The sequence below is a fragment of the Salvelinus alpinus genome, chromosome 35, assembly GCF_045679555.1.
Source record: "Salvelinus alpinus chromosome 35, SLU_Salpinus.1, whole genome shotgun sequence".
Lineage (NCBI taxonomy): Eukaryota > Metazoa > Chordata > Actinopteri > Salmoniformes > Salmonidae > Salvelinus > Salvelinus alpinus.
In genome coordinates, this window is record NC_092120.1 from 1,194,780 (window position 1) to 1,221,652 (window position 26,873).

The following is a 26,873-nucleotide window of genomic DNA, read 5'->3' on the forward strand; positions in this document are numbered from 1 at the left end:
GAACAGGGCAAAACAGAGGAGAACAGGACAGATGAGAACAGAACAGGGCAGAACAGAGGACAACAGGACAGATGAGAACAGAACAGGACAGAACAGGACAGATGAGAACAGAACGGGACAGAAGACAGAACAGGATGGTCCAGAACAGTACTTGGCTGTGTTCGAATACCCATCCTATCATACTGTGTACCACATACTTTGAGATTTTTCTAATTTATTTTTAATTTTTTTAAATGTCAAAGTGATTTCCTTAGTTTACTACCACTACCATGCCTACCAGAGACCTTTGTGCCAATGTGTGATCCATACTGACAGTAGGGTTGGGCGATTTTAAGATTCCATCTTCTATCGACGATATTTGACAACCATTGACGATGGTGATGACGTCAGGATGTCACAAACGATTAGCATATTTAAATTTGACTGCACCTCCAGAGTCCGGCAGCTGACAACAGCACAGTGGAGTGAGCACACAGCAGGGTGACATGCCAAATGGCCCATTCCCTATTTGCCATAGCAAAATACATTCCAATACATATGCGGTAGTTAGACTATTAACATAATGCAAGAGACCAATGTAGATACATACAATACCCCATAATGTCAAAGTGAAATTATGTTTTTAGACAATTTTACAAATGAATAAAAAATGAAAATCTGAAATATCTTAAGTATTCAACCCCTTCGTTATGCAAGCCTAAATAAGTTCAGGAGTAAATTATGTAGGCCAATGACACAACATCTAAATGTAATCCATTTTAAATTCAGGCTGTAACATAACAAAATGTGGAAAAAGTCAAGAGGTGTGAATACTTTCTGTAGGCACTGTATAGGCCTGACGGAGTTCGATCTCAGAAAGATGACTAGAGAGAGAACAAACAATTAGAAGATAGCTACCCTTTGCCTTGATGACAGCTTTGCACATTCTTGGCATTCTCTCAACTGGCTTCATGTGGTGGTCACCTGGAATGCATTTCAATTAGCACCATGTCCAAACCGGACGTGCGCGTGCGTCCGTGTGCACCATCGTACGCAAATTGATTTTGTCCCCCCACAACAAACACGACCACGAGACGCAGGTTGAAATATCAAAACAAACTCTGAACCAATTATATTAATTTGGGGACAGGTCAAAAATCATTCAACATTTATTGCTAGCTTGCAGTTGCTAGCTAATTTGTCCTATTTAGATAGCTAGCTTGCTGTTGCTAGCTAATTTGTCCTGGGATATACACATTGAGTTGTTATTTTACCTGAAATGCACAAGGTCCTCTACTCCGACAATTAATCCACACATAAAATGGTCAACAGAATCGTTTGTAGTAATCTCTCCTCCTTCCAGGCTTTTTCTTCTTTGGACTTTATATGGCGATTGGCAACTAACTTTCATAATAAGGTGTATTACCACAACCGACCTCAGTTCATCTTTCAATCACCCACGTGGGTATAACCAATGAGGAGATGGCATGTGGGTATATGCTTCTAAAGCCAATGAGGAGATGAGAGAGGCAGGACTTGCAGCGCATTGTGTGCCACAAATAGAATCAACTTCTATTTTCGTGCCTGGCAACGGAGATGCTCGTTGGGTGCAATGTTGGAATAACATGTATGTGTAAATTTATTTTGCAACGCTCGCGCATAATGCTATGAGTCCCGTTTGGGCATGGTGTAATTAACAGGTGTGTGTTAAAAGTACATTTGTGATATTTCTTTCCTTCTTAATGTGTTTTAGCCAATCAGTTGTGTTGTGACAAGGTAGTGGTGGTATACAGAACATAGCCCTATTTGGTAAAAGACCAAGTCCATATCATGGCAAGAACAGCTCAAATAAACAAACAGAAACGACAGTCCACCATTACTTTGAGACAAGAAGGTGAGTCAATGCGAAATATTTCAAGAACTTTGAAAGTTTCTTCAAGTGCAGTTGCAAAAACCATCAAGCGCTATGATGAAACTGGCTCTCATGAGGACCGCCACAGGAAAGGAAGACCCAGAGTTACCTCTGCTGCTGAGGATAAGTTCCTTAGAGTTACCAGCCTCAGAAATTGCAGCCCAAATAAATGCCTCAGAGTTCAAGTAACAGACACTGAAATAAATTTTCAATAAAACATTTTTTTTCTTCTTTACAGCTGTTTGAAGCTGGTGGACCAAAACCGAAAGTAAAAGGCTCAAGCGCGAGTCTCCACCATGGGACGAGGTGAGGGGAGATTTATTTTGAATGCAGCCTAGTGCTGTTGCAATTCACCTAGCACTAGGCTGCATTCAATACACTATCATTCCACTATTACTGCAGATATATTATGGACATTTTCTGAAAATACAAAGCAAATATTAAATAGAAAATCCTGTGTAGCACCTTTAAGTTGCTGTTTAAAACATCTGACATTGAATTCCCATTTGAACTGTTATGCTTTTAAATGGTTGAAAGCACAGTGATAACACATTTAGGTGACAACTAAAACAAAAATCTGACATTGATTTTACATTGGAACTTGCATGTGCTTTTAGATTGTTAAAAATCATAGTGAAAACACATTGGGAATTCAGCAAATTTTGGGCTATCTTTGAGTCTGTGAAAATAGGTTATACTCATTGATCAACCAACTTTTATCCAATTCACCACGTTGAAATTATGTGGGGATATCATATCCATCTTTGACCCACTCTCTCCCTCTCTTCATCAACACCTGAACGGAGGAGTGCACTTTGACTCAGAACGGGAACAAAAAAAATCAACCAGTCCCCAATCAAAACCAATCAGCAAGCAGTATAGCTTGTCCTGTTACATTTCAATACAGCTATCTGGATTGGCAAATACAGATTCCCTTACACTAAATTCAAATGATACTAAATCAACAAATGAACATGTTACTGTCATAGCATCTCCATCTTTGACCCTGTCTGCCCTCTCACTTTCTTCATCACAAATACCTGAACTGTCAGAGTCGTGTGTATAGGTGGCAGGGAAGTCAGGCGCAGGAGAATGAAACTTCAGGTAATGGAGTTGTTTAATAACAATAAATAAAACATAACTCCAAAACTATAATAACAATAAATCAAAGTGGGTACGAGTACCTGTTGCGCACCAATACAAACAACACGAAACTGAACATCAAACAATCTCTGACAAAGACATGAGGGGAAACAGAGGGTTAAATACACAACAGATAATGAGTGGGATTTAAACCAGGTGTGTAGGAAGACAAAACCAATGGAAAATAAAAAATGGATCAATGATGGCTAGAAGACCGGTGACGTCGACCGCCGAGCACCGCCCGAACAAGGAGGCGCTTCGACTTCGGCAGAAGTCGTGACATGAACAGTGGGTGTTTATCTCAGAGGAGTGCACTTTGGCTCGGAGAACGACAAGTCAACACATCCCCACTCATATATATATACACAGGCTAGCTCACCGCCGCCTCTCAGCTACTGCCTGCTATTCATTCCTGTCACCCAGTACGGAGAGGAGAAACAGTGAGAACAGCCATCTTGGTTTGGTTCACCATCTTTTGGTTCACCATCTTCTTTAGGTTCTCACTCCTGCATGGGGAAAAAGAAAACACCTCTTACTAGTGTAGCTACTCAACGGTGCACGTCATGATAATATCACTGTTATAAGGTGTTGTGTTATTAGATGTGTATTACACATGTCTGCGTCTCCAGACTGTTGGACAAAACGCTCTCTGGGAGAGATCAAGTCGAGGGTCTTGAGGGATTCCAACTGAAAAGAGTAACTAAAGAAATGATGCCATGTGGTCTGCTCCATCATAGTGGGACAGATACCCCAAAAGACCAGTTGATGTATGGTTTCTGACTCTCACCTAGAGGTTTCCTTTGCCCACAGATCTGAGTGACTTCATGAACAAGATTCTGGTCATCACCGTGTTCGTAGCACTTCTGCGCCTTAGTAAGTACACAGTCAAGACACTGACTGACAGACAGACTGACTGACTGGTGGTGTTCCAGGGTGTCTTTTTTGCTGTCTCACTGTGCATCCCAGAAGGTTTCTATATCATATTAGTGTGGTTCCTGTTATGTACGCCTCTAGGAAGAGGGAACGCAACACCCTGCGACAACTCAACTCCCCGTGGAGTGAAAGAGGTATGGGACTGTAGCTGCGAGTAAGGATGACAAAAGCCAGAGAATTACTGTTTACAGGGAATTTATTCCGTCACACGGTAATTTTGGGGAAAAGGGGCTGGACAGAACCAAAGCAAAGAAAGTAAATATCAAAGCCCCCTCTCCTACCTTACCTGCCTACCCACTACTTATCTAACTAGCACCACCTGGTGCACGAACCAAAATACAGGGGATTGTCCGCCCAGTTCTTACCTAGTGTGCATAGACAGAGTATATACTACGGGTATATGTATGCCCGCAGGCCTCTTGCCTAAATACTCCCAAGGTGCCTTCCCTTTCCCCCCGGGAACAAAAACAGAATACAAACGTTCAATAATCAAAACAGTCCTTTGGACATAAACATACCTCCTCAGGACCGCTACAAAATACTTCACAACAATTATACAGTCCAACAACAAAAACACACTCATCTGCCTCATCTCATAACAACCAACACTGGTTATCACCCTCATCTCTCTTCTCTCAGCAATCATCTCCTCTTCTGAACAACATAACACTGGCTTTTATAGCTGGAGAAGCAGTCTAATGGGATACAGCTGTATCCTGACGAAGGGGCGGGGTCAGCTCCAATTAGCCATGGAGTCGACCAATCAGCTCCTTGGGGGATTCCAGGAAGCCATTTCCTGAAATACATACAAATACACAAACCACAACACAGAAATTGGGGAACGTAACAGTTCCTGAAACGTAAAAACTTCTCCAGACTAAAAAAAATACCACCTGGAGCGGCACCATCGACTGACTGACAGACTGACCAACCAACCATTTTGAGCCGGCTAAATGTAGACTTTCACACACACTTTGAACCTCTAACCCCAACCCTCCCCTCTCTTCCAGGTGCTCAGGGCATCCGTTTGCCCAGGCAAGCCGAGGAAGGTGAGGCTCCAGAAGAGGTAGCTGAGGAGGCCGTGGTTGAGGAACCGGCCCCGGTGGCTGATGTTGCTCATTTATTTTCCATATGTCTGTGTGTCCATCAGGAATGCCTACATTGACACCACCATGGCAGTGAGCACCTACTCTGGCATCCTGCAGGAACAGGTTTACCACATCTTACACCAACAGTAAATATAATTCATTGCTTCCCTCTGCATCTTCAAAGTCCCTTGGTGAGGAGACTGTCGCAGCTGTGGGTCCCTACTCTCTTTAGGCTCACCTCAGACAGCACACAGAACCTTACCATTATGAATGAAGAAAAGAGCCCTAGTGTTTCACCACAGGAAACCCAGTAGGGCAGAAACACATGTCAAATTTGAGTGGCACCCAGTGGTGCAGTCAACTCAAATGACTCTGACGTCAGACTTCAGGCACATCTGGAACAGTTTGAAATACTGTATTGTTTTATGTCAACAAATTCTCTTGAAATAAAAACATGAATAGCAGGAAAACAGTAGACCCTATGTGTTTCTTGAGGAGTATGATTCAGTTGTATGAGTCTGTATGACCTGTTTGTTCACTTGTGTATTATTAGACAAAGTTGTGTAATGTAGGATATGTTCATGCATATCTCCCAGATTTGTATGATGAACATTACAGGCCAGTACAGAACAGTCCAGAACAGAATAGGACAGAACAGTCCAGAACAGAACATTCCAGAGCTGTACAGAATAGTAAAGTAGAGTACAGAGGAGGGATAGAACAAAGTTTCCTGAACTGGGCAACAGAGTCACACAAGTCCAACATGTTTTTCCCACAACCAGAGAGAAATACAGCAGACATACAGTGTGGGTGGTCAATCACAAAGTGCAAATATTACATGTCTGCTGTTGCTGCCCTGTTTCACTGCACCCTCTTGCCAGGTCGCTATGTAGCTGAACATGTTCTTCATAACCTACTTGGCTAAATAAAGGTCCTAAATTAATAATTAAATAAATAAGACACACACCAATTAAAATATGTTTAACCTCTCTGGGATATTCAGGACGGTAGCGTCCCATCTCGCTAACAGCCAGTGAAATTGCAGGGCGCCAAATTCAAAACAACAGAAATCCCATAATTAAAATTCCTCAAACATACAAGTATTTTACACCATTTTAAAGATAAACTTGTTGTAAATCCAGCCACAGTGTCCGATTTCAAAAAGGCTTTACGACAAAAGCACACCAAACGATTATGTTAGGTCAGCACCTAGTCACAGAAAAACACAGCCATTTTCCAGCCAAAGAGAGGAGTCACAAAAAGCAGAAATAGAGATAAAATTAATCACTAACCTTTGATGATCTTCATCAGATGGCACTCATAGGACTTCATGTTACACAATACATGTATGTTTTGTTCGATAAAGTTCATATTTATATCCAAAAATCTCAGTTTACATTGGCTCGTTATGTTCAGTAGTTCCAAAACATCCGGTGATTTTGCAGAGAGCCACAAAAATTTACAGAAATACTCATAATAAACATTGCTAAAAGATACAAGTGTTATGCATGGAATTTTAGATCCACTTCTCCTTAATGCAACCGCTGTGTCAGATTTCAAAAAAACTTTACGGATAAAGCACACCATGCAATAATCTGAGTACGGCGCTCAGACACAAAAACAAGCCATACAGATACCCGCCATGTTGTGGAGTCAACAGAAGTCAGAAATAGCATTATAAATATTCACTTACCTTTGATGATCTTCATCAGAATGCACTCCCAGGAATCCCAGTTCCACAATAAATGTTTGTTTTGTTCGATAAAGTCCATCATTTATGTCCAAATACCTCCTTTTTGTTCGCGAGTTTAGTACACAAATCCAAACTCAGGAGGCGCAGGCAAGTCCAGGCGAAAGTTCAGACAAAAAGTAATATTACAGTTCGTAGAAACATGTCAAACGAAGTATAGAATCAATCTTTAGGATGTTTTTATCATAAATCTTCAATAATGTTTCAACCGGAGAATTATTTTGTCTGTAGAAATGCAATGGAATGCAGCTAACTCTCACTAGAAGCCTCAAACAAGGTTCTAAAGACTGTTGACATCTAGTGGAAGCTAGATGTGCAATATGACCCTATAGACACTGTATATTCGATAGGCAATGACTTGAAAAACTACAAACCTCAGATTTCCCACTTCCTGGTTGCATTTTTTCTCAGGTTTTTGCCTGCCATATGTTCTGTTATACTCACAGACATCATTCAAACAGTTTTAGAAATTTCAGAGTGTTTTCAATCCAAATCTACTAACTATATGCATATTCTAGCTTTTAGGCCTGAGTAGCAGGCAGTTTACTCTGGGCACCTTTTTATCCAAGCTACTCAATACTGCCCCCCAGTCCCAAAGAAGTTAATGAGTTCGATCTTCAATCTCACTCCAAAAGCTAATTCTGCACCAAACAGATTGGATAATGATCAAGGGCACAACCCTCCCCATTCGACCAATGATCGGTGAGAAGGGATATGGTCAGGAAGTTTTTGCTTTTGTGCTACAGACGATCTAAGAAAATGTTCATTACTCTGTCCTTGTCCGTTCCCTTGCTATGTCAACTCATTTATTAATACCTTCTATTCAGTCAACACTTTTCATTTTACAGCAAATCTCAAAGTGATTTACAAATGTCAAGACATTAGGTGCATACCAGCCTGTCCCTTCAGTTTATCACCACCACCACCTACCAGAGACCTGGTCATAGTGACAGGGCACAAAACAACCTGAGGCGTGACAGGGAATCAGGTGACTAGAGTGTTTACACAGCACTAAGTTTAGTATGCAAAGAAAAGAGGCTTTCCATATTAAGGCAAAGTTTAGTATTTCACAACTTAATGTTAAGTTTGTAGTGTCTTTTAAAAGAAAACAGAAGCATGGATTACAGTTTCCCCTGGCCCATAAACACTTTCAGCATGAGGAAACATCTAATATACTGAACTCCCCCGTTAAACCAATCTTGTCTAACACGGGAAATGTAACATAATACTGGAAATGTACAATCATACTTTATTGTAAAATTACTTGACCTCACACACACAGCCAGGACAGGTTATTAAGAGGATTTCTTAGCTAAAAGATCATGGCAGATTCATCACAATACACCTGAAGATTTAGATGATGCAGTTTAAACAGCCCACAGCTACAACACTGGGCTTTACATTAGATATTCAGTGATAACAGATCATGCTGCCCCACCATTAACTTTCACTGGTAGTGAGTCACTGACCGATAGTTTACCAGCACCACTTGGTGAATCTTTGTCTTAGTTTACCATCACCATTTGAGTGCAGTGGGGTCTGTGCTAACCTGTAGTAACCAGACCGACGTGTCAATGGTGATCTAGACTTAGGACTGTGTGCTTAGGCAAGGGAGGGGGTAGGTAGAAGGGGGTGGTGGTAGGGGGTTGTACTATGAACACAAGATGTAATATGAATTGGTTACTCTACTGACTTAAAAAGACCAATCAAAATCAACCAGTCCCCAATCAAAACCAATCAGCAAGCAGGATAACTTGTCCTGTTACATTTCAATGCAGCTATCTGCATTGGCAAATACACAGATTCCCTTACACTAAACTCAAATGATACTAAATCAACACATGATGAACATGTTACTGTCATAGCATCTCCATCTTTGACCCTGTCTGCCCTCTCACTTTCTTTATCATATATAGAAACACCTGAACAGTGGGTGTTTATCTCCGAGGAGTGCACTTTGGCTCGGAGAACGACAAGTCAACACATCCCCACTCATATATATATACACAGGCTAGCTCACCGCCGCCTCTCAGCTACTGCCTGCTATTCATTCCTGTCACCCAGTACGGAGAGGAGAAACAGTAAGTACAGCCATGTTCGTTTGGTTCACCATCTTTTGGTTCGCCATTTTTTAGTTCACCATCTTCTTTAGGTTCTCACTCCTGCATGGAGAAAAAGAAAACACTTCTTACTAGTGTAGCTACTTCAGGGTGCACGTCTTGATAATATCACTGTTATAAGGTGTTGTATTGTATAAGATGGGTACTACACTTGTCTGTCTCCAGACTGTTGGACAAAATGCTCTCTGGGAGAGATCAAGTAGAGGGTGTTGAGAGGGGTTCCAACTGAACAGAATAACTAAATAAATGATGGCATGTCAATAAAGATGTAGGATATTCATTTGATCACCCTGTTGTTACAGGACATTTAAATGCAAACGTGTAGTATATTCAATATTTAAAAAGTCTTCTAAAGTTAGCAATTTAACATTTCAGAGTTGATTTGCTAACTAAAAATGTATCAACCCCAACAAAAATGTCCATTAATTATAATCCACATAATAATTCACATTTCCTGTTTTCCAGGATTATTTTCCTGCTGTGAGAAACTGGTCACAGTAAGATCCTGCATCTGTATGTGGTCTGCTGCATCATAGTGAGATACAAACCCAGAAAAATTATAGTTTCATTGTCATTGAAAACATTGCCAACCTCAGAATAGCCTTACCTTAGTCATTGGAAACCTGTTAGAGACATGTTTGAGATAAAATAGAAGAGATTAGATGAGGCTAAGAGCAGAGCTGAACAGGAAGAGGAAATGATGCTGACTTGTGGACAAGTTGATGAATGGTTTATCTGACCCTCACCAAGATGTTTGCTTTGCACACAGATCTGAGTGACATCATGAACAAGCTTCTGGTCATCAGTGTGCTCGTCACTCTTCTGGGCCTCAGTAAGTACACAGTCAAGACACCGACCGACCGACCGACCGACCGACCGACCGACCGACTAGGATGTCTTTTTTGCAGCCTCACTGTGCATCCCAGAAGATTGCTTTATCATAATAGCATGTTGTTACACCCACAATAACATCTGCTAAATATGTTTATGGAACCAATACAATTTGATTTCATTTGAAACGTTAAACACTCCAGACTGCAAATAAGAGCACCTCGAGCGGCACATTGACTGACTGACAACCAACCATCTTGACCCTCTATCCCTAACCCTATCCCTAACCCTAACCCTCCCCTTCCAGATGCTCAGGACCTCCGTCTGCCTAGGCAAGCTGAGGAGGGTATGCCTGAGGAACCGGTCGCTGATGTTGCCGAGGCTGATGGAGAGCAGGGAACCCTGGAAAAGCTGACCAGCGCCGTCAAGAGCTACTACGAAACATCCATAAGCACCGCCTCTAGCTGGCTGGACAGCATCAAGGGCTTGAAGCTGGAGGAGAAGGCCAAGTAAGACGCACACACACACACAAGAACTGAACAGCAGGTAAAAATAGCAGGCTGACAGTTAATGCATTGTCCATGTGTCTGTGTGTCCATCAGGAATGCCTTTGTTGACACCAGCATGGCGGTGAGCACCTACTCTGGCATCCTGCAGGACCAGTTCTACCACATCTTATACCAACAGTAAAGACCCTTCCTTGTTTCCCTCTATGTCCCCAACGTCCTCAAAATGCCTTGGTGAGGATAGCGTCGCAGCTGTGGGCCCCTACTCTGTCATCCTGGAGCCTCCGATCAGCTTCACCAGACCTCCATCCCTCGGTGACATCCCCATGGAGTCTGTGTAGATTGAAATGCAGTATTATTTAATGTCAACATTTTACATTTTAGTCATTTAGCAGATGCTCTTATCCAGAGCGACTTACAATTAGTGCATTCATCTGTTGTTGTTTTTTATGTTAACGTATCTTGTAATAAAAACATGCGTTTGTAGAAAACCAGTAAACCCTATGTGTTTCTTGAGGGGCATTATTCATATGAGTCAGTACGATCATTGTACTTAGTGTTTTATTATCAGACAAAGTTGAGAGACGTAGGATATGTTCATGCATATCTCCCACAGGTTTGTGACCTCAATATGGTTATGTGTACAGTTGAAGTCAGAAGTTTTTAATTTTAATTTTATTTCACCTTTATTTAACCAGGTAGGCAAGTTGAGAACAAGTTCTCATTTACAACTGCGACCTGGCCAAGATAAAGCAAAGCAGTTCGACACATATAACAACACAGAGTTACACATGGAGTAAAACAAACATACAGTCAATAATAGAGTAGAAAAATAAGTCTATATACAATGTGAGCAAATGAGGTGAGATAAGGGAGGTAAAGGCAATGAATAGGCCATGGTGGCGAAGTAAATACAATATAGCAAGTAAAACAGATGAGATGAGTGTGCAAAGTAGAAATACTGGGGTGCAAAATAAATAAATAAATACTGTAGGGGAAGAGGTAGTTGTTTGGGCTAAATTATAGATGGGCTATGTACAGGTGCAGTGATCTGTGAGCTGCTCTGACAGCTGGTGCTTAAAGCTAGTGAGGGAGATAAGTGTTTCCAGTTTCAGAGATTTTTGTAGTTTGTTCCAGTCATTGGCAGCAGAGAACTGGAAGGAGAGGCGGCCAAAGGAGGTATAGGCTTTGGGGGTGACAAGTGAGATATACCTGCTGGAATGCGTGCTACGGGTGGGTGCAGCTATGGTGACCAGCGAGCAGAGATAAGGCGGGATTTTACCTAGCAGGGTCTTGTAGATGACCTGGAGCCAGTGGGTTTGGCGACGAGTATGAAGCGAGGGCCAGCCAACGAGAGCGTACCGGTCGCAGTGGTGGGTAGTATATGGGACTTTGGTGACAAAACGGATGGCACTGTGATAGACTGCATCCAATTTGTTGAGTAGGGTGTTGGAGGCTATTTTGTAAATGACATTGCCAAAGTCGAGGATCGGTAAGATGGTCAGTTTTACGAGGGTATGTTTGGCAGCATGAGTGACAGATGCTTTGTTGCAAAATAGGAAGCCAATTCTAGATTTAACTTTGGATTGGAGATGTTTTATGTGAGTTTGGAAGGAGAATTTACAGTCTAACCAGACACTTAGGTATTTGTAGTTGTCCACATAATCTAAGTCAGAACCGTCCAGAGTAGTGATGCTGCGGGCAGGTACAGGCAGCGATCGGTTGAAGAGCATGCATTTAGTTTTACTTGTATTTAAGAGCAGTTGGAGGCCACGGAAGGAGAGTTGTATGGCATTGAAGCTCGTCTGGAGGGTTGTTAACACAGTGCCCAAAGAAGTGCCAGAAGTATACAGAATGGTGTCATCTGCATAGAGGTGGATCAGAGAATCATCAGCAGCAAGAGCGACATCATTGATATATACAGAGAAGAGAGTCGGCCCAAGAATTTAACCCTGTGTTACCCCCATAGAGACTGCCAGAGGCCCGGACAACAGGCCCTCAGATTTGACACACTGAACTCTATCAGAGAAGTAATTGGTGAACCAGGCGAGGCAATCATTTGAGAAACCAAGGCTATCGAGTCTGCCGATGGGGATGTGGTGATTGACAGAGTCGAAGGCATTGGCCAGGTCAATGAATACGGCTGCACAGTATTGTTTCTTATCGATGGCGGTTAAGATATCGTTTAGAACCTTGAGCGTGGCTGAGGTGCACCCATGACCAGCTCTGAAACCAGATTGCATAGCAGAGAAGGTACGGTTGGATTCGAAATGGTCGGTGATCTGTTTGTTAACTTGGCTTTCGAAGACCTTAGAAAGGCAGGGTAGGATAGATATAGGTCTGTAGCAGTTTGGGTCAAGAGTGTCCCCCCCCTTTGAAGAGGGGGATGAACGCAGCTGCTTTCCGATCTTTGGGAATCTCAGACGACACGAAAGAGAGGTTGAACAGGCTAGTAATAGGGGTTGCAACAATTTCGGCAGATAATTTTAGAAAGAAAGTGTCCAGATTGTCTAGCCCGGCTGATTTGTGGGGGTCCAGATTTTGTAGCTCTTTCAGAACATCAGCTGACTGGATTTGGGAGAAGGAGAAATGGGGAAGGCTTGGGCGTGTTAGTGTGGGGGGTGCAGTGCTGTTGACCGGGGTAGGGGTGGCCAGGTGGAAAGCATGGCCAGCCGTAGAAAAATGCTTATTGAATTTCTCAATTATAGTGGATTTATCGGTGGTGACAGTGTTTCCTAGCCTCAGTGCAGTGGGCAGCTGGGAGGAGGTGCTCTTATTCTCCATGGACTTTACAATGTCCCAGAACTTTTTTGAGTTTGTGTTGGAGGAAGCAAATTTCTGCTTGAAAAAGCTAGCCTTGGCTTTTCTAACTGCCTGTGTATATTGGTTTCTAACTTCCCTAAAAAGTTGCATTTCACGGGGGCTGTTCGATGCTAATGCAGAACGCCACAGGATGTTTTTGTGTTGGTTAAGGGTGGTCAGGTCTGAGGAGAACCAAGGGCTATATCTGTTCCTGGTTCTAAATTTCTTGAATGGGGCATGCTTATTTAAGATGGTGAGGGAGGCATTTTTTTTAAACAACCAGGCATCTACTGACGGGATGAGGTCAATATCCTTCCAGGATACCCGGGCCAGGTCGATTAGAAAGGCCTGCTCGCTGAAGTGTTTCAGGGAGCGTTTGATAGTGATGAGTGGAGGTCGTTTGACCGCTGACCCATTACGGATGCAGGCAATGAGGCAGTGATCGCTGAGATCTTGGTTGAAAACAGCAGAGGTGTATTTGGAGGGCAAGTTGGTTAGGATGATATCTATGAGGGTGCCCGTGTTTATGGCATTGGGGTTGTACCTGGTAGGTTTATTGATAATTTGTGTGAGATTGAGGGCATCAAGCTTAGATTGTAGGATGGCCGGGGTGTTAAGCATGTCACAGTTTAGGTCACCTAGCAGCACGAGCTCTGAAGATAGATGGGGGGCAATCAGTTCACATATGGTATCCAGAGCACAGCTGGGGGCAGAGGGTGGTCTACAGCAGCCGGCAACGATGATAGACTTGTTTTTAGAGAGGTGGATTTTTAAAAGTAGAAGTTCAAATTGTTTGGGTGCAGACCTGGATAGTAGGACAGAACTCTGCAGGCTATCTCTGCAGTAGATTGCAACACCGCCCCCTTTGGCCGTTCTATCTTGTCTGAAAATGTTGTAGTTGGGGATGGAGATTTCAGAGTTATTATTTAAATACACTTAGGTTGGAGACATTAAAACTTGTTTTTCAACCACTCCACAAATTTCTTGTTAACAAACTATAGTTTTGGCAAGTCAGTTAGGACTTTGTGAATGACACAAGTAATGTTTCCAACAATTGTTTACAGACAGATTATTTCACTTATAATTCACTGTATCACAATTCCAGTGGGTCAGAAGTTTACATACTCTAAGTTGACTGTGCCTTTAAACAGCTTGGAAAATTCCAGAAAATTATGTCATGGCTTTAGAAGCTTCCGATAGGCTAATTTACATAATTTAAGTCAATTGGAGGTGTACCTGTAGAAGTATTTCAAGGCCTACCTTCAAACTCAGTGCCTATTTGCTTGACATCATGGAAAAATCAAAAGAAATCCGCCAAGACCTCAGAAAAACAATTGGAGACCTCCACAAGTCTGGTTCATCATTGGGAGCAATTTCCAAACGCCTGAAGGTACCACGTTCATCTGTACAAACAATAGGGTGCAAGTATAAACACCATGGGACCACGCAGCCGTCATACCGCTCAGGAAGGAGACGTGTTCTGTCTCCTAGAGATGAACGTACTTTGGTGCGAAAAGTGTAAATCAATCCCAGAACAACATCAAAGGACCTTGTGAAGATGCTGGAGGAAACAGGTACAAAAGTATCTATATAGCCACTGCTCCAAAACCGCCATAGAAAAGCCAGACTACGGTTTGCAACTGCACATGGGAACAAATATTGTACTTTTTGGAGAAATGTCCTCTGGTCTGATGAAACAAAAATAGAACTGTTTGGCCGTAATGACCATCGTTATGTTTGGAGGAAAAAGGGGGAGGCTTCCCAACCGTGAAGCACGGGGGTGGCAGCATCAGGTTGTGGGGGTGCTTTGCTGCAGGAGGGACTGGTGCACCTCACAAAATAGATGGCATCACGAGGAAAGACAAGTATGTGGATATATTGAAGCAACATCTCAAGACATCAGTCAGGAAGTTAAAGCTTGGTCGCAAATGGGTCTTCCAAATGGACAATAACCCCAAGCATGCTTCCAAAGTTGTGGCAAGATGGATTGAGGACAACAAAGAAAATTTGTGGGCAGAACTGAAAAAACGTGTGCGAGCAAGGAGGCCTACAAACATGACTCCGATACACCAGCTCTGTCAGGAGGAATGGGCCAAAATTCATCCAAATTATTGTGGGAGGCTTGTGGGAGGCTACCCAAAACGTTTGACCAAGTTAAACAATTTAAAGGCAATTCTACCAAATACTAATTGATTGTATGTGATGAAAGAAATAAAAGCTGAAATAAATCATTCTCTCTACTATTATTCTGACATTTCACATTCTTAAAATAAAGTGGTGATCCTAACTGACCTTAGACAGGGAATATTTACTAGGATTAAATGTCAGGAATTGTGAAACTGAGTTTAAATGTATTTGGCTAAGGTGTATGTAAATTTCCGACTTCAACTGTACATCATGTCTCAGAGTTTACAATATGGACAATATGGAGTCTCACAATGCCTACTGTACATAACTATCACCTAACACTGAGTCAACTGCCTCTCCTCTGAATATAAGAAGCAGGTCATATAGAGGAAAAAGAAAACACTGATTCCTGTGACTGTTTCTGACAGACACGTTCTCAACCAGAGCTTGAGTTTCTAAATGAGTGGAAATAAAGGGTGTCCTCTGGGTTTCTGATCTCAGAAAGGTTTGAAGTGAGCTATTCATGATCCCTTTGAAGCTGCAATGATAACAGACAGAAATAATACATTTGACCTCAAATATGATCATGTTCACTGAAGATGTAAGAGCCTGGAGCTACAAGACCACATAGGAGAACTTAACACATCTTGAACTGTTAGTTAACCTCTTCATAGGGTTGTGATACACTAGCAGGGATATGGCCAATCTGATGTAGCCTCAGTCTAAGATTCATTCAAACTGACTCAAAATGTATTCAAACTAAATACCTCAAATCCCTGAGTAGGCTTCTTCTGAGTACCTGCGTTTCCCCATCCTGATTTCCCAATTCTCTCACAACTTTATCTGTCTCACAAGGCCACATTGTTGCCTTCTCTTAGTAATCAAACCACAGTTAATGAATAGCTTCACCTGTTATTACTAAACGAGGGCACTGCACATTGATACACGGAGTTACGTAATGGTAGAGCACACTGAGTACTTTCATCACAGTGAAAAATGTACTTCAAGTGATAGGAATGAAATGAGTAGCCTTATCTCTCTTGTTTGTTTGTTTTTTTCCAATGGTGACAGTAAAAGGACATAGCACCTGTATTACAAAGAACAACACATGTGTCTCATACTAAAGGGCCAACATGTGTTTTAAATTAAAGGGCCTTAAGTTTTTTGTTCTGTTTGTTTGTTTTTGCTTTGTTTTTGTTGTTTTAATCATTACAAAAAATATATATATTTGTACTTGTCAAAAATTGTAAATTGTTTGCTCTTATACAGATGTAGGATCTTAATTTGATCACCTTGTTGAGGAGAGCTTGTTGTGTATTTGAGGTTTAAAAAGGCTTCTGATGTTTTCGATTTCCACTGAAATTTCAGACTTGATTTTGAGAGAATTTCCCTGTATCAACCCTTACAAAAATGTCCATTAATTAAAATCCACATTATAATTCACATGTCCTGTTACTGCAGGATTGTTTTCTTGCTTTAGAAAACTGGCTCAAATTAAGATCCTACATTTGTATGTCCAATAAAAAAATATATATATTACAAAAAATCTGTAATTGATTGAATGGGGGCCTATAGTCACACTGTACCTTGCCAGTTACAAACATGAGAGAAGTGCCAGGAAAACAAAGCACAGGTGCAGCCCAGGCAGTCAACTCCCAGAGATCTAAAGGCTAGAGACACAGATACACAGGTATAAAAGAACCACAGACTAAACCCAGAGTCTCATACAGAGACCAAGACATGATGAAGCTGCTACTGCTGGCTTTGGCTTTGGGGTGTACAGGTAAGACTCTAATACACAGTATCTACAGCATCGTGAGACAGTTATGCAATGCCTGGGGTGACAGGTAGCCTAGTGGTTAGAGCGTTGGACTTGTAAGATCAAATCCGCGAGCTGACAAGGTAAAAATGTCATTCTGCCCCTGAGCAAGGCAGTTAACCCACTGTTCCTAGGCCGTCATTGAAAATAAGAATTTGTTCTTAACTGACTTGCCTAGTTAAATAAAGATAATAAAATGCAAGAGCATGAAGAATGATACCTCCTTTTAGAGATAGGTTAGGGAGGGAGATAAACACTGAGTGTACAAAACATTATGAACATTATGCTCTTTCCATGACATAGACTGACCAGGTGAATCCAGGTGAAAGCTATGATCCCTTATTGGGGGGCTGCTGGTGCAACTCAATATTAGGAAGGTGTTCTTAATGTTTTTTACACTCAGTCAATACACTCATCTATACTATGACCATTTCTCTCTCTCATTTAGCGGCTGTTACAGTGAAGCAGGATGGAGCGTTGTTGCATGAAGTTTTCCAACCCCACTCCAGACCCTGGCAGGTCTACACTAAGGGGGGCTGGTATGGGGAGGGAAGGTGCAGTGGTGCCCTCATCAATGAGTGGTGGGTGCTTACCGCTTGGAACTTTGTCGAGTAGGTATTCCCCCTTTTTTCTTTCTTGAAATCAGTGTAAAATGCATGCAGCCCATATGTTCACCGAAAACAAACAAATATTTTTTGCAAAGTTCCTCTCCTCTCCTCTCCTCTACACTCCACTCTACTCCACTCTACTCTACTCCTCTCCTGCTCAGACCTGGCCACACTATGGTTTCTCTGGGGGAGCATGACCTAACAGTGGAGGAAGGGACAGAGCAACACATCTGGGTGGCCAGATATGTGCAGCATGGGCCATAAGCACGAGGTCCCTCTCACAGCCTGGCAATGGTGAAGCTGTCAGAGCCTGCCCAGTTCACTCAGCATGTCATGCCCGTAGCCCTACCCACACGCTGCACTCAGCTCCATGAGAAGTGTTTGGTCAGCGGCTGGGGCTCCACCGTACCGGGACAGGGGGAGTGGACCATAAAGCCAGGGGAGGGCTATATGCCTCAACCCAATTTAATGGAATAGATAAGCACCAAATAAACTCCCATGAGTCCCTATGTCTGTCCCTCCATACAGACGAGCCCAAACTAATCCTGAAGTGTGAAACACAGAGGGTCATTGATGACAAGATGTGCCAGATAGCCTTTCCCCTTTATTGGATTGAACATGCATTCTGTGCTAAAACCATCATCTCAACCGACAACTGCCTGGTCAGTACATCAACAGCACAGTGCTTCGCAAACATTATTTTTTTTAAATATTTATATAAAGGCTGTTGCATTGGAAACGTATAAAATAATATTATGATCAACGAGATACTCAAGATTTTCCTTTGTACTTTAATTTCACCGTGCCACCATACTCTCTCCCTCCCTCCCTCTTTCTCAGTCTGACCATGGTAGTACTGTGGTGTGTGAGGGTGAGCTAAAGGGGTTGTTCTGGTCCGGTTCTTCTGACACTGGTTTGTACACCTGCCTGTGCCTGTACCTTGACTGGATCAGTGACACCATGAACACCCCTGATCCTACACCTGAACCTGCGTGGACCACCGCAGCAGCAGCTACAACATGGTGATTGAAAAGAAAAACAAAGTGATATGTACTGAAATGTTCTGTTCACCTGCCCCATTGATTCTATCATATCCGGTATGCGTTTTTTTCAATCACCAGCAGAGGGCGACATAGACTAATAATACTGGCCTATCAAAAACCTCTGAGAGATTTCTTGGCTATAACATGTCACACATTAACACATATACATATTTTACCAAGCAATTGGAAGTGGACACCCCAAAGTGTCTTTCCTGAAGATAAATCCTCCAACCATGCAGTCGTTTGTTCTGGGATATGTAGTTATTTTGATCACCAGCAGATGGTAATGTAGACTAATAATTTTCCATTTAAGCACTAAAGAGCCACACAATCAATGTAAAGAGAGACACAGATTGAAAAAAAGGAGATAGAGGATATCCAGAGTGAGAGAGAGAAAGAGAGAGAAAGAGAAAGAGAAAGAGAAAGAGAAAGAGAAAGAGAAAGAGAAAGAGAGAGAGAGAGAGAGATAGAGAGAGAGAGAGAGAGAGAGAGAGAGAGAGAGAGAGAGAGAGGGCCCTAAGTGGTTGAGATGATGTGAGAGCAGGTGAAATGAGACTGCCATTCTTTGCAAAGTTTTGTATGAGTGTGTCTAGATCTGCGTGCAAGCTAAATATCACACTGACACATACACACACACACACTGTATGACTGACAGCTGTGCCCACTGACACTCAGTCTAACACTGGAGCCACTTCACCATCTGTTCTCCACACTTTCCCCCTCCTTTCCCCTCATGTTCCCTCTTTCTGGTCCCCCTCCTCCTACCCCCACCCTTTCCCTCCTGCTTCCCTCCTGCTTTCCTCTAGCTTTCAGAGATCTCTGACTCTTTCCATTTTTTTGTCTCTCCTGCTCCGTCTCTAATACACTGAGAAAACAACCCATAGAAGCATCTCTTACTCTGTTTACAGTACAATATACTTTCCCCTTCTGTCTGTATCCATGTACCCACTCCCCCTCTCACCCCCCCACCCATTTACCCTCTATTACTCCCTCCATCATACTATAAATTCTCCCTATTCATCTGTCCTCTCTTCCTCCCTCACTCATTTCAGTGCTGTTGGTAAGCATTGTTCCTGCACTAGCTAAACAGAGAGATGTTTATAGTAAAGATAAGGTAACTGGAAATGTAATATGAGCAGATATACTCTAAGTGTACAAAACATTAAGAACACCTTCCTAATATTGAGTTGCAACCCCTTTTGCCCTCTGAACAGCCTAACTTTGTCGGGGCATGGACTCTACAAGGTATCAAAAGTGTTTGACAGGGATGCTGGCCCATGTTGACGCCAACGCTTCCCACAACTGTGTCAAGTTGGCTGGATGTCCTTTGGGTGGTGGACCATTCTTTATACACACTGGAAAATGTTGAGCGTGAAAAACCTAGCAGCGTTGCAGTTCTTGACACACTCAAACTGATGCACCTGGCACCTACTACCATACCCAGTTCAAAGGGATTTCAATCTTTTGTCTTGCCCATTCACCCTTTGAATGGGACATATACACAATCCATTTCCTAATTATGTCAAAGCTTAAAAACCCTCTTTAACCTGTCTACTCCCCTTCATCTACACTGACTCATCTCACTCTCCCTGGCAAACTGTTCCTATCGCTCATCAGAGGCTTACATTCCCAACATTCTCCTATGACACCTAAGTAACTCATGGTCATGGAAGAAGAAGGAGAGGAAGTCACAGAGAAAGAGAGAGAGAGAGAGAGAGAGGGGGGGGTTAAAAGTACACACAGAGAAGTCTCAGAGTATGGTGGCATAGATAAATGAACAAAGGACTCAATACTGCGATAAGAAAAATCACAATAATGTCATAGTGACTCTATACGTGGGATTTACTCTGTGTGACTCGCTATGTGCCGACATGTGTGCCTCAGTGTGTGTCTCACACCCATTAACTGAAACCAGTGTGTGTCTCACACCCATTAACTGAAACCAGTGTGTGTCTCACACCCATTAACTGAAACCAGTGTGTGTCTCACACCCATTAACTGAAACCAGTGTGTGTCTCACACCCATTAACTGAAACCAGTGTGTGTCTCACACCCATTAACTGAAACCAGTGTGTGTCTCACACCCATTAACTGAAACCAGTGTGTGTCTCACACCCATTAACTGAAACCAGTGTGTGTCTCACACCCATTAACTGAAACCAGTGTGTGTCTCACACCCATTAACTGAAACCAGTGTGTGTCTCACACCCATTAACTGAAACCAGTGTGTGTCTCACACCCATTAACTGAAACCAGTGTGTGTCTCACACCCATTAACTGAAACCAGTGTGTGTCTCACACCCATTAACTGAAACCAGTGTGTGTCTCACACCCATTAACTGAAACCAGTGTGTGTCTCACACCCATTAACTGAAACCAGTGTGTGTCTCACACCCATTAACTGAAACCAGTGTGTGTCTCACACCCATTAACTGAAACCAGTGTGTGTCTCACACCCATTAACTGAAACCAGTGTGTGTCTCACACCCATTAACTGAAACCAGTGTGTGTCTCACACCCATTAACTGAAACCAGTGTGTGTCTCACACCCATTAACTGAAACCAGTGTGTGTCTCACACCCATTAACTGAAACCAGTGTGTGTCTCACACCCATTAACTGAAACCAGTGTGTGTCTCACACCCATTAACTGAAACCAGTGTGTGTCTCACACCCATTAACTGAAACCAGTGTGTGTCTCACACCCATTAACTGAAACCAGTGTGTGTCTCACACCCATTAACTGAAACCAGTGTGTGTCTCACACCCATTAACTGAAACCAGTGTGTCTCACACCCATTAACTGAAACCAGTGTGTATCTCACACCCATTAACTGAAACCAGTGTGTATCTCACACCCATTAACTGAAACCAGTGTGTGTCTCACACCCATTAACTGAAACCAGTGTGTGTCTCACCAGTGTGTCTGTGTAAAGGCTTTACTCATTTATAAGAGACAACGGAGCATAAAAACTCAATCTCTCCAAATCTGTCCCCATTGCCTAGTAGAGACACAAGACTCATCAGTGGGGAAAATGACTTTCAAGTGCTCTAATGATACCGACCTAATAGCTAACAGCAAACAGAGAGAGGGGGAGGGGTGTGTGTGTGTGGGGGGGGGGGGGGGGGGGGATAATACATCTAATGGAGGAATTAACTAAGTAAATTAACTCTGAATAATAACCTCCCTTTCTCTCTCTCCATCATGGTTAGAGAGTGCAGTAAGTGCTCCAGCCCCTCTCATCATCCTTCTAGTGTAGCCCCCTACACCTGCTTTTAATCAGAGCGAGTGATGAGCACCCTGACACTGGATGTGTCTGTGGTAAATAATATACAGTGTGTGGGACAGTGCACCAGTGAGTGAGTGAGTGAGAGAGAGAGTGATAGAGAGAGAGAGAGATAGATGGTACACGTGTGTTCATAATAATACATTTGTATTGTGTATTTGAGGTCAGACTTAGGCATTTAGTTGTAATGGATTTGTATCGGCATTTGTGTATTTGTGTGTGAGGCTGTGTGTGTGTATGCATGCGTTTGTGTGTTTGTGTGAGAGAGAAGCATCACACGGGTATTGCCAGTGATAATGCATTAGTATTGATGCCAGTGTGTTGGGGAGATCACAGATATGGCTGTGGTGCTAGAGGTGCTAGAGCTCAGAGAGAGAGAGAGCATCACTACAAAGACTGAAACCTCATGGGGAGGCCATTCCCCGTCCTACTGCAATCATCCCACACTGGGATAAACACTTACAACCCTCTGTTGCCTGGACCACACAATTCTCTTTATTTCTGTAAAATTTGAATTGTCTATTTTCCAGTTTTTTCCCAGCAATCTTTCTTCACCCCTACCCTCCTCTCCTCTGTACGACTACCCATTCTGTAAGAGGCTCTGCGTGTTTTTATTTTCCTGTTTTGTATCATGTCTTTCTTTGCTCCGTGTTAGTTTTAGAGCCTCTAGGCCCAGAGGGCAGGTTAGCAGTGATGGTACATACCAGAACAAGCAGCGTCTCGTGTGTGAGCAGGTCTGAAAACTTCTCGGAGACGGCCGAGGGAGATGAGAATGTGTGTGTTTGTGTGTGGATGTGTAATGTATGTAATGTGTGTATGATTGTGCCCGTACTTTCGTTAGCATGTGTGATGACAGGCTACAGAGAACCAGGCGTATACATACACATTCTGTGCTGGGGAATCTGGCTGTGTGACAGTATGTGTAGCTATACTGCTCAGAGGGATGCAGTGAGGAAGCTATACTGTACCTGGGGCCACACGTTCCTACAGGAGATAAAAACAACAGAACAGTACAACAGCAGCATAACAAACAGGCAGTGTTGTGAACACCTGGCCATGAGCCCAGCATTGTACCCAGTAACTGAACAGATAGCAACGCTACTGCAACATAAAACATTACCGAAACTCTGACACTGCCTCACACTGTGTGTGTGTGTGTGGTGGTGGTGGGGGGGGGGGCAGTATGGCAGGGCAGTATGGGAGGCAGACACAGACCAGCAGTGCCAGGGTAGAAGAGGGGGGAGTTAATCATGTACAGCACATAAACACACTGCAGGTCCTGGTGTGTGAGACTCCCCAGATGCAGAGGAAGAGCCAGGATCAGGACCAGGGTCAGGACCAGGGTCAGGACCAGGGTCAGGACCAGGGTCAGGACAAGAACCAGGGTCAGGACAAGGACCAGGGTCAGGACAAGGACCAGGGTCCGGACCAGGGTCAGGACAAGGACCAGACATCCACCATCAACTAAAGTAGACAGGTCTGATAAGGCTAATAGCAGCAGAGGCTCAGAGAGGAGAGTTACAGGAGACAGTACCTTTAATCCCCATCACCAGTATGTGTGTGTTGTGTTGTGTGTGTGTGTGCCGCCGTGATCCACCTCTGACTGTTTTACTGGGTGAGAGAGTTAGCAGCTAGGCAACAGAGAGCATCAATCCGTGTCGTCAAAGTTCAGCACCATAGCGCAATTGAAATTGAAAGGTAACTTCCGATTGAGCCGACACATGCAGCGTTTAGCGCTGACACAGAGAACTTGGCTTTTATATTTCTATCCCGCTGTAGCCAGATCTTCAGCACAACAGATTGAATGGAGCCCTAAAACACAGGGCTCAGAAGCCTCTCATTACAGCTCTGTGCTGAACAAGCCCCAAGGAATGTCAGCCATTTCATTTGCCTACACATTTTACTGGCCGTGTCTGAACAAACACATACTAATGATCACACTCTGAAAGTGTAGCAGTGTGCCTTAGAGTAATTGACTGTGTATGTGTGAGAGTGTGTGAATACCAACACAAAATCATTCAAGTATGATTCTCTGTGTATATGCGTGTGTGTGTGTGTGTGTGTGTGTGTGTCTGTCTCTCTGTGTAGCTCTCCAGACACCTGCTCTGCTGTGGTACAGTCAGACAGTGGGAGGCAGCCTGCAGCGTGTACAGGAGCTCACAGAGGTACACACAACACAGCTGCTCCTATTCCTCCAGGCCTCCATCTTTCCCCCTCTCTCCAGCTCCTCCCTTCCACCTCTCACTTCTCTTCTCTAGCACTAACGGACTAGCTGACTCAGACACCCAGGGGGCCTTCATCGCTCTTCAACCTGTTTAAGGCGAGCCCTGTGTGGGATGCCCCGGTCATGGCCTGCCTTTACCCTGGATGTATATGTGTTGCATGTGTAACGGAGTTAAGAATGTACCATAAGCTCACTCCACAGCTAGCTTGAAATGTCACCGATGGAGCTATCCAATTGGTACCTTTTGAGAAGCTCAAATGGTTGAAACGTTGTCATGGAGGGCGGTCACGTGTGTTGTGAAGCAGAGGATCAGTTGTTGGAGCCCAGTATGAGGCAGTCGGACAGTGGGGGAAGCTCAGTTGTCAGCAGCAATCTGACCTGTTAAACATGCCTACAGCTTAACGCTATGGAGCCACTTTTCTTCTCAAAGGGGAGTGCTTGTTGGCTTGCTTGTCAATACATGTCAGTGATGAAGGTCTGGTACCCGGAGTGTGTCTTTACAGGCTCGAACATCACTAACACACACAGGCTGCTTTTACGTCTAATTGATCTTCAAAGGACACTGCATCAGCTTGGCTGGATGCACACACACACAGATGAACCATCACTACTACACATACACAAACACACACCACTACTGACACGTATACACACCAACAGAAAACACACACCACTACTGACACGTATACACACCAACAGAAAACACACACCACTACTGACACGTATACACACCAACAGAAAACACACACCACTACTGACACGTATACACACCAACAGAAAACACACACCAGTACTGACACGCATACACACCAACACAAACACACACCACTACTGACACATATACACACCAACAGAAAACACATCCCACTACTGACACGCATACACACCAACAGAAAACACACACCACTACTGACACGCATACACACCAACAGAAAACACACACCACTACTGACACGTATACACACCAACACACACCACTACTGGCACGCATACACACCAACAGAAAACACACACCACTACTGACACGTATAGACACCAACAGAAAACACACACCACTACTGACACGTATACACACCAACAGAAAACACACACCACTACTGACACGTATACACACCAACAGAAAACACACACCACTACTGACACGTATACACACCAACAGAAAACACACACCACTACTGACACGTATACACACCAACAGAAAACACACACCACTACTGACACATATACACACCAACAGAAAAGACACACCACTACTGACACGTATACACACCAACAGAAAACACACACCACTACTGACACGTATACACACCAACAGAAAACACACACCACTACTGACACGTATACACACCAACAGAAAACACACACCACTACTGACACGTATACACACCAACAGAAAACACACACCACTACTGACATGTATACACACCAACAGAAAACACACACCACTACTGACACGTATACACACCAACAGAAAACACACACCACTACTGACACGTATACACACCAACAGAAAACACACACTCAAAACCAGGTCACACAGGATATGAAACCTTGGAAGTGAAGGAGATAAGAGAAGATTTACTGCCCTTTAATTTCATTATTTTTATTTGTTTCTCCCTCCTCTTCTCCCTCCCTCCTCTTCTCCCTCCCTCCCTTCCTTTCCTCCTCTTCTCTCTCCCTCCCTCCCTCCTCTTCTCCCTTCCCTTCCTCCTCTTCTCTCTCCCTCCCTCCCTCCCTCCCTCCCTCCCTCCTCTTCTCCCTCCCACCCTCCCTCTTTATTTATTGAACTCTGATTACAACAGAGTAGACAGCAGACTCAATGCTAATTTATGACATCCTTTATGACATCCAAACAAGACAGCTTCTTTATCCATTGGATGGCCAATCACTCTTCTCCTCAATTTCCTCTCATGACAGTCCCTGATTCTTCTGTTCGATTTCCATAATTTCTCCCTCCATCTATCCCTCCCTCATCCATAACCTTCTCTGTCCCGTTCCCTCTCTCCTCCATCCCCTTCCCCATCCTTCTGTCTGTCTCTCTATCATTCTATATATCCTTAATCATCTCCGTCTCTAGTTTGCTCTGGCAGTGGTGTCCCAGCACAGTGTGTGTGTGTGTGTGTGTGTGTGTGTGTGTGTGTGTGTGTGTGTGTGTGTGTGTGTGTGTGTGTGTGTGTGTGTGTGTGTGTGTGTGTGTGGAATGGCCGTTAGCCAACCGTTACTGAGTGGCTGTAGCGGCTAGGCTATGAGCTAGGGACAGTGGCTGTCATTTCTCAATAGGCTGACGCTAAATGGCTAAATCAGATTAGCACCACTGTAGCTAAACTCAGACAGTATTAGAGCCTTAGGGCCAGAGTAGGCATGGTTACACAGATCATACACAATAACAGTGGTGACAATGCTGAAGTAAAAAGCACTAGAGGTGGATGCACACACTGTAAACCACAGTAAAGCATTTGTGACAAATAGAAAAAAATCTAATTCAATTTGATTGATTGGTTGATTGGCTCACACACACATACACATGCCCATACATATTTTAGAACCTCATCTCAGTCCTTCACTCCTCATTCTCTCTCTTAATGTTCTGAACACAAATCCTTCCCCTTCTGCAGGTCAGGGTAATTTCCTAATGGATGCTTGGCAGATGGAATTAGAGACAACATCCCTGCTGATAGAACCAGAGAGCCAGAAGCCCACAG

At 43.4% G+C, this 26,873-nt stretch overlaps 1 protein-coding gene, 1 long non-coding RNA gene and 1 pseudogene across 5 annotated transcripts; 2 read left to right on the top strand and 1 right to left on the bottom strand.

The window, feature by feature from the left end:
- Positions 1-2,990: 2,990 nt before the first annotated feature.
- LOC139563928 (uncharacterized) lies at positions 2,991-4,139 on the bottom strand. The gene is made up of 2 exons (XR_011672665.1): positions 3,822-4,139; positions 2,991-3,540 (listed from the first exon to the last, which is right to left on the bottom strand). It is a non-coding gene; the product is annotated as an uncharacterized lncRNA (long non-coding RNA).
- A 4,422-nt stretch (positions 4,140-8,561) lies between these two features.
- LOC139563924 (apolipoprotein C-II-like) lies at positions 8,562-10,753 on the top strand. 4 transcript variants are annotated; one of them, XM_071382959.1, is made up of 5 exons: positions 8,562-8,886; positions 9,391-9,460; positions 9,695-9,757; positions 10,064-10,265; positions 10,359-10,753. In XM_071382959.1, the coding sequence occupies exons 3-5, from the start codon at positions 9,709-9,711 to the stop codon at positions 10,444-10,446; spliced, it is 339 nt and encodes a 112-aa protein (XP_071239060.1). In that variant the 5' UTR covers positions 8,562-8,886; positions 9,391-9,460; positions 9,695-9,708; the 3' UTR covers positions 10,447-10,753. The 4 variants fall into 4 exon arrangements, with proteins under 4 accessions (XP_071239060.1, XP_071239061.1, XP_071239062.1 ...); XM_071382961.1 differs by having other exon boundaries at positions 8,667-8,886; positions 9,391-9,422; XM_071382962.1 differs by having other exon boundaries at positions 8,775-8,886; positions 9,391-9,438.
- Positions 10,754-16,876: 6,123 nt separating this feature from the next.
- Positions 16,877-18,755, top strand: LOC139563927 (trypsinogen-like protein 3; annotated as a pseudogene).
- The last annotated feature ends 8,118 nt before the right edge of the window (positions 18,756-26,873 follow it).

Coding starts and splice junctions, on each gene's coding strand:
- LOC139563924 (XM_071382959.1), top strand. CDS start 9,709: ATGAACAAGCTTCTGGTCATCAGTGTGCTCGTCACTCTTCTGGGCCTC. Junction 9,758..10,063: donor CGTCACTCTTCTGGGCCTCA/GTAAGTACACAG, acceptor CTCCCCTTCCAG/ATGCTCAGGACCTCCGTCTG. Junction 10,266..10,358: donor AAGCTGGAGGAGAAGGCCAA/GTAAGACGCACA, acceptor TGTGTCCATCAG/GAATGCCTTTGTTGACACCA.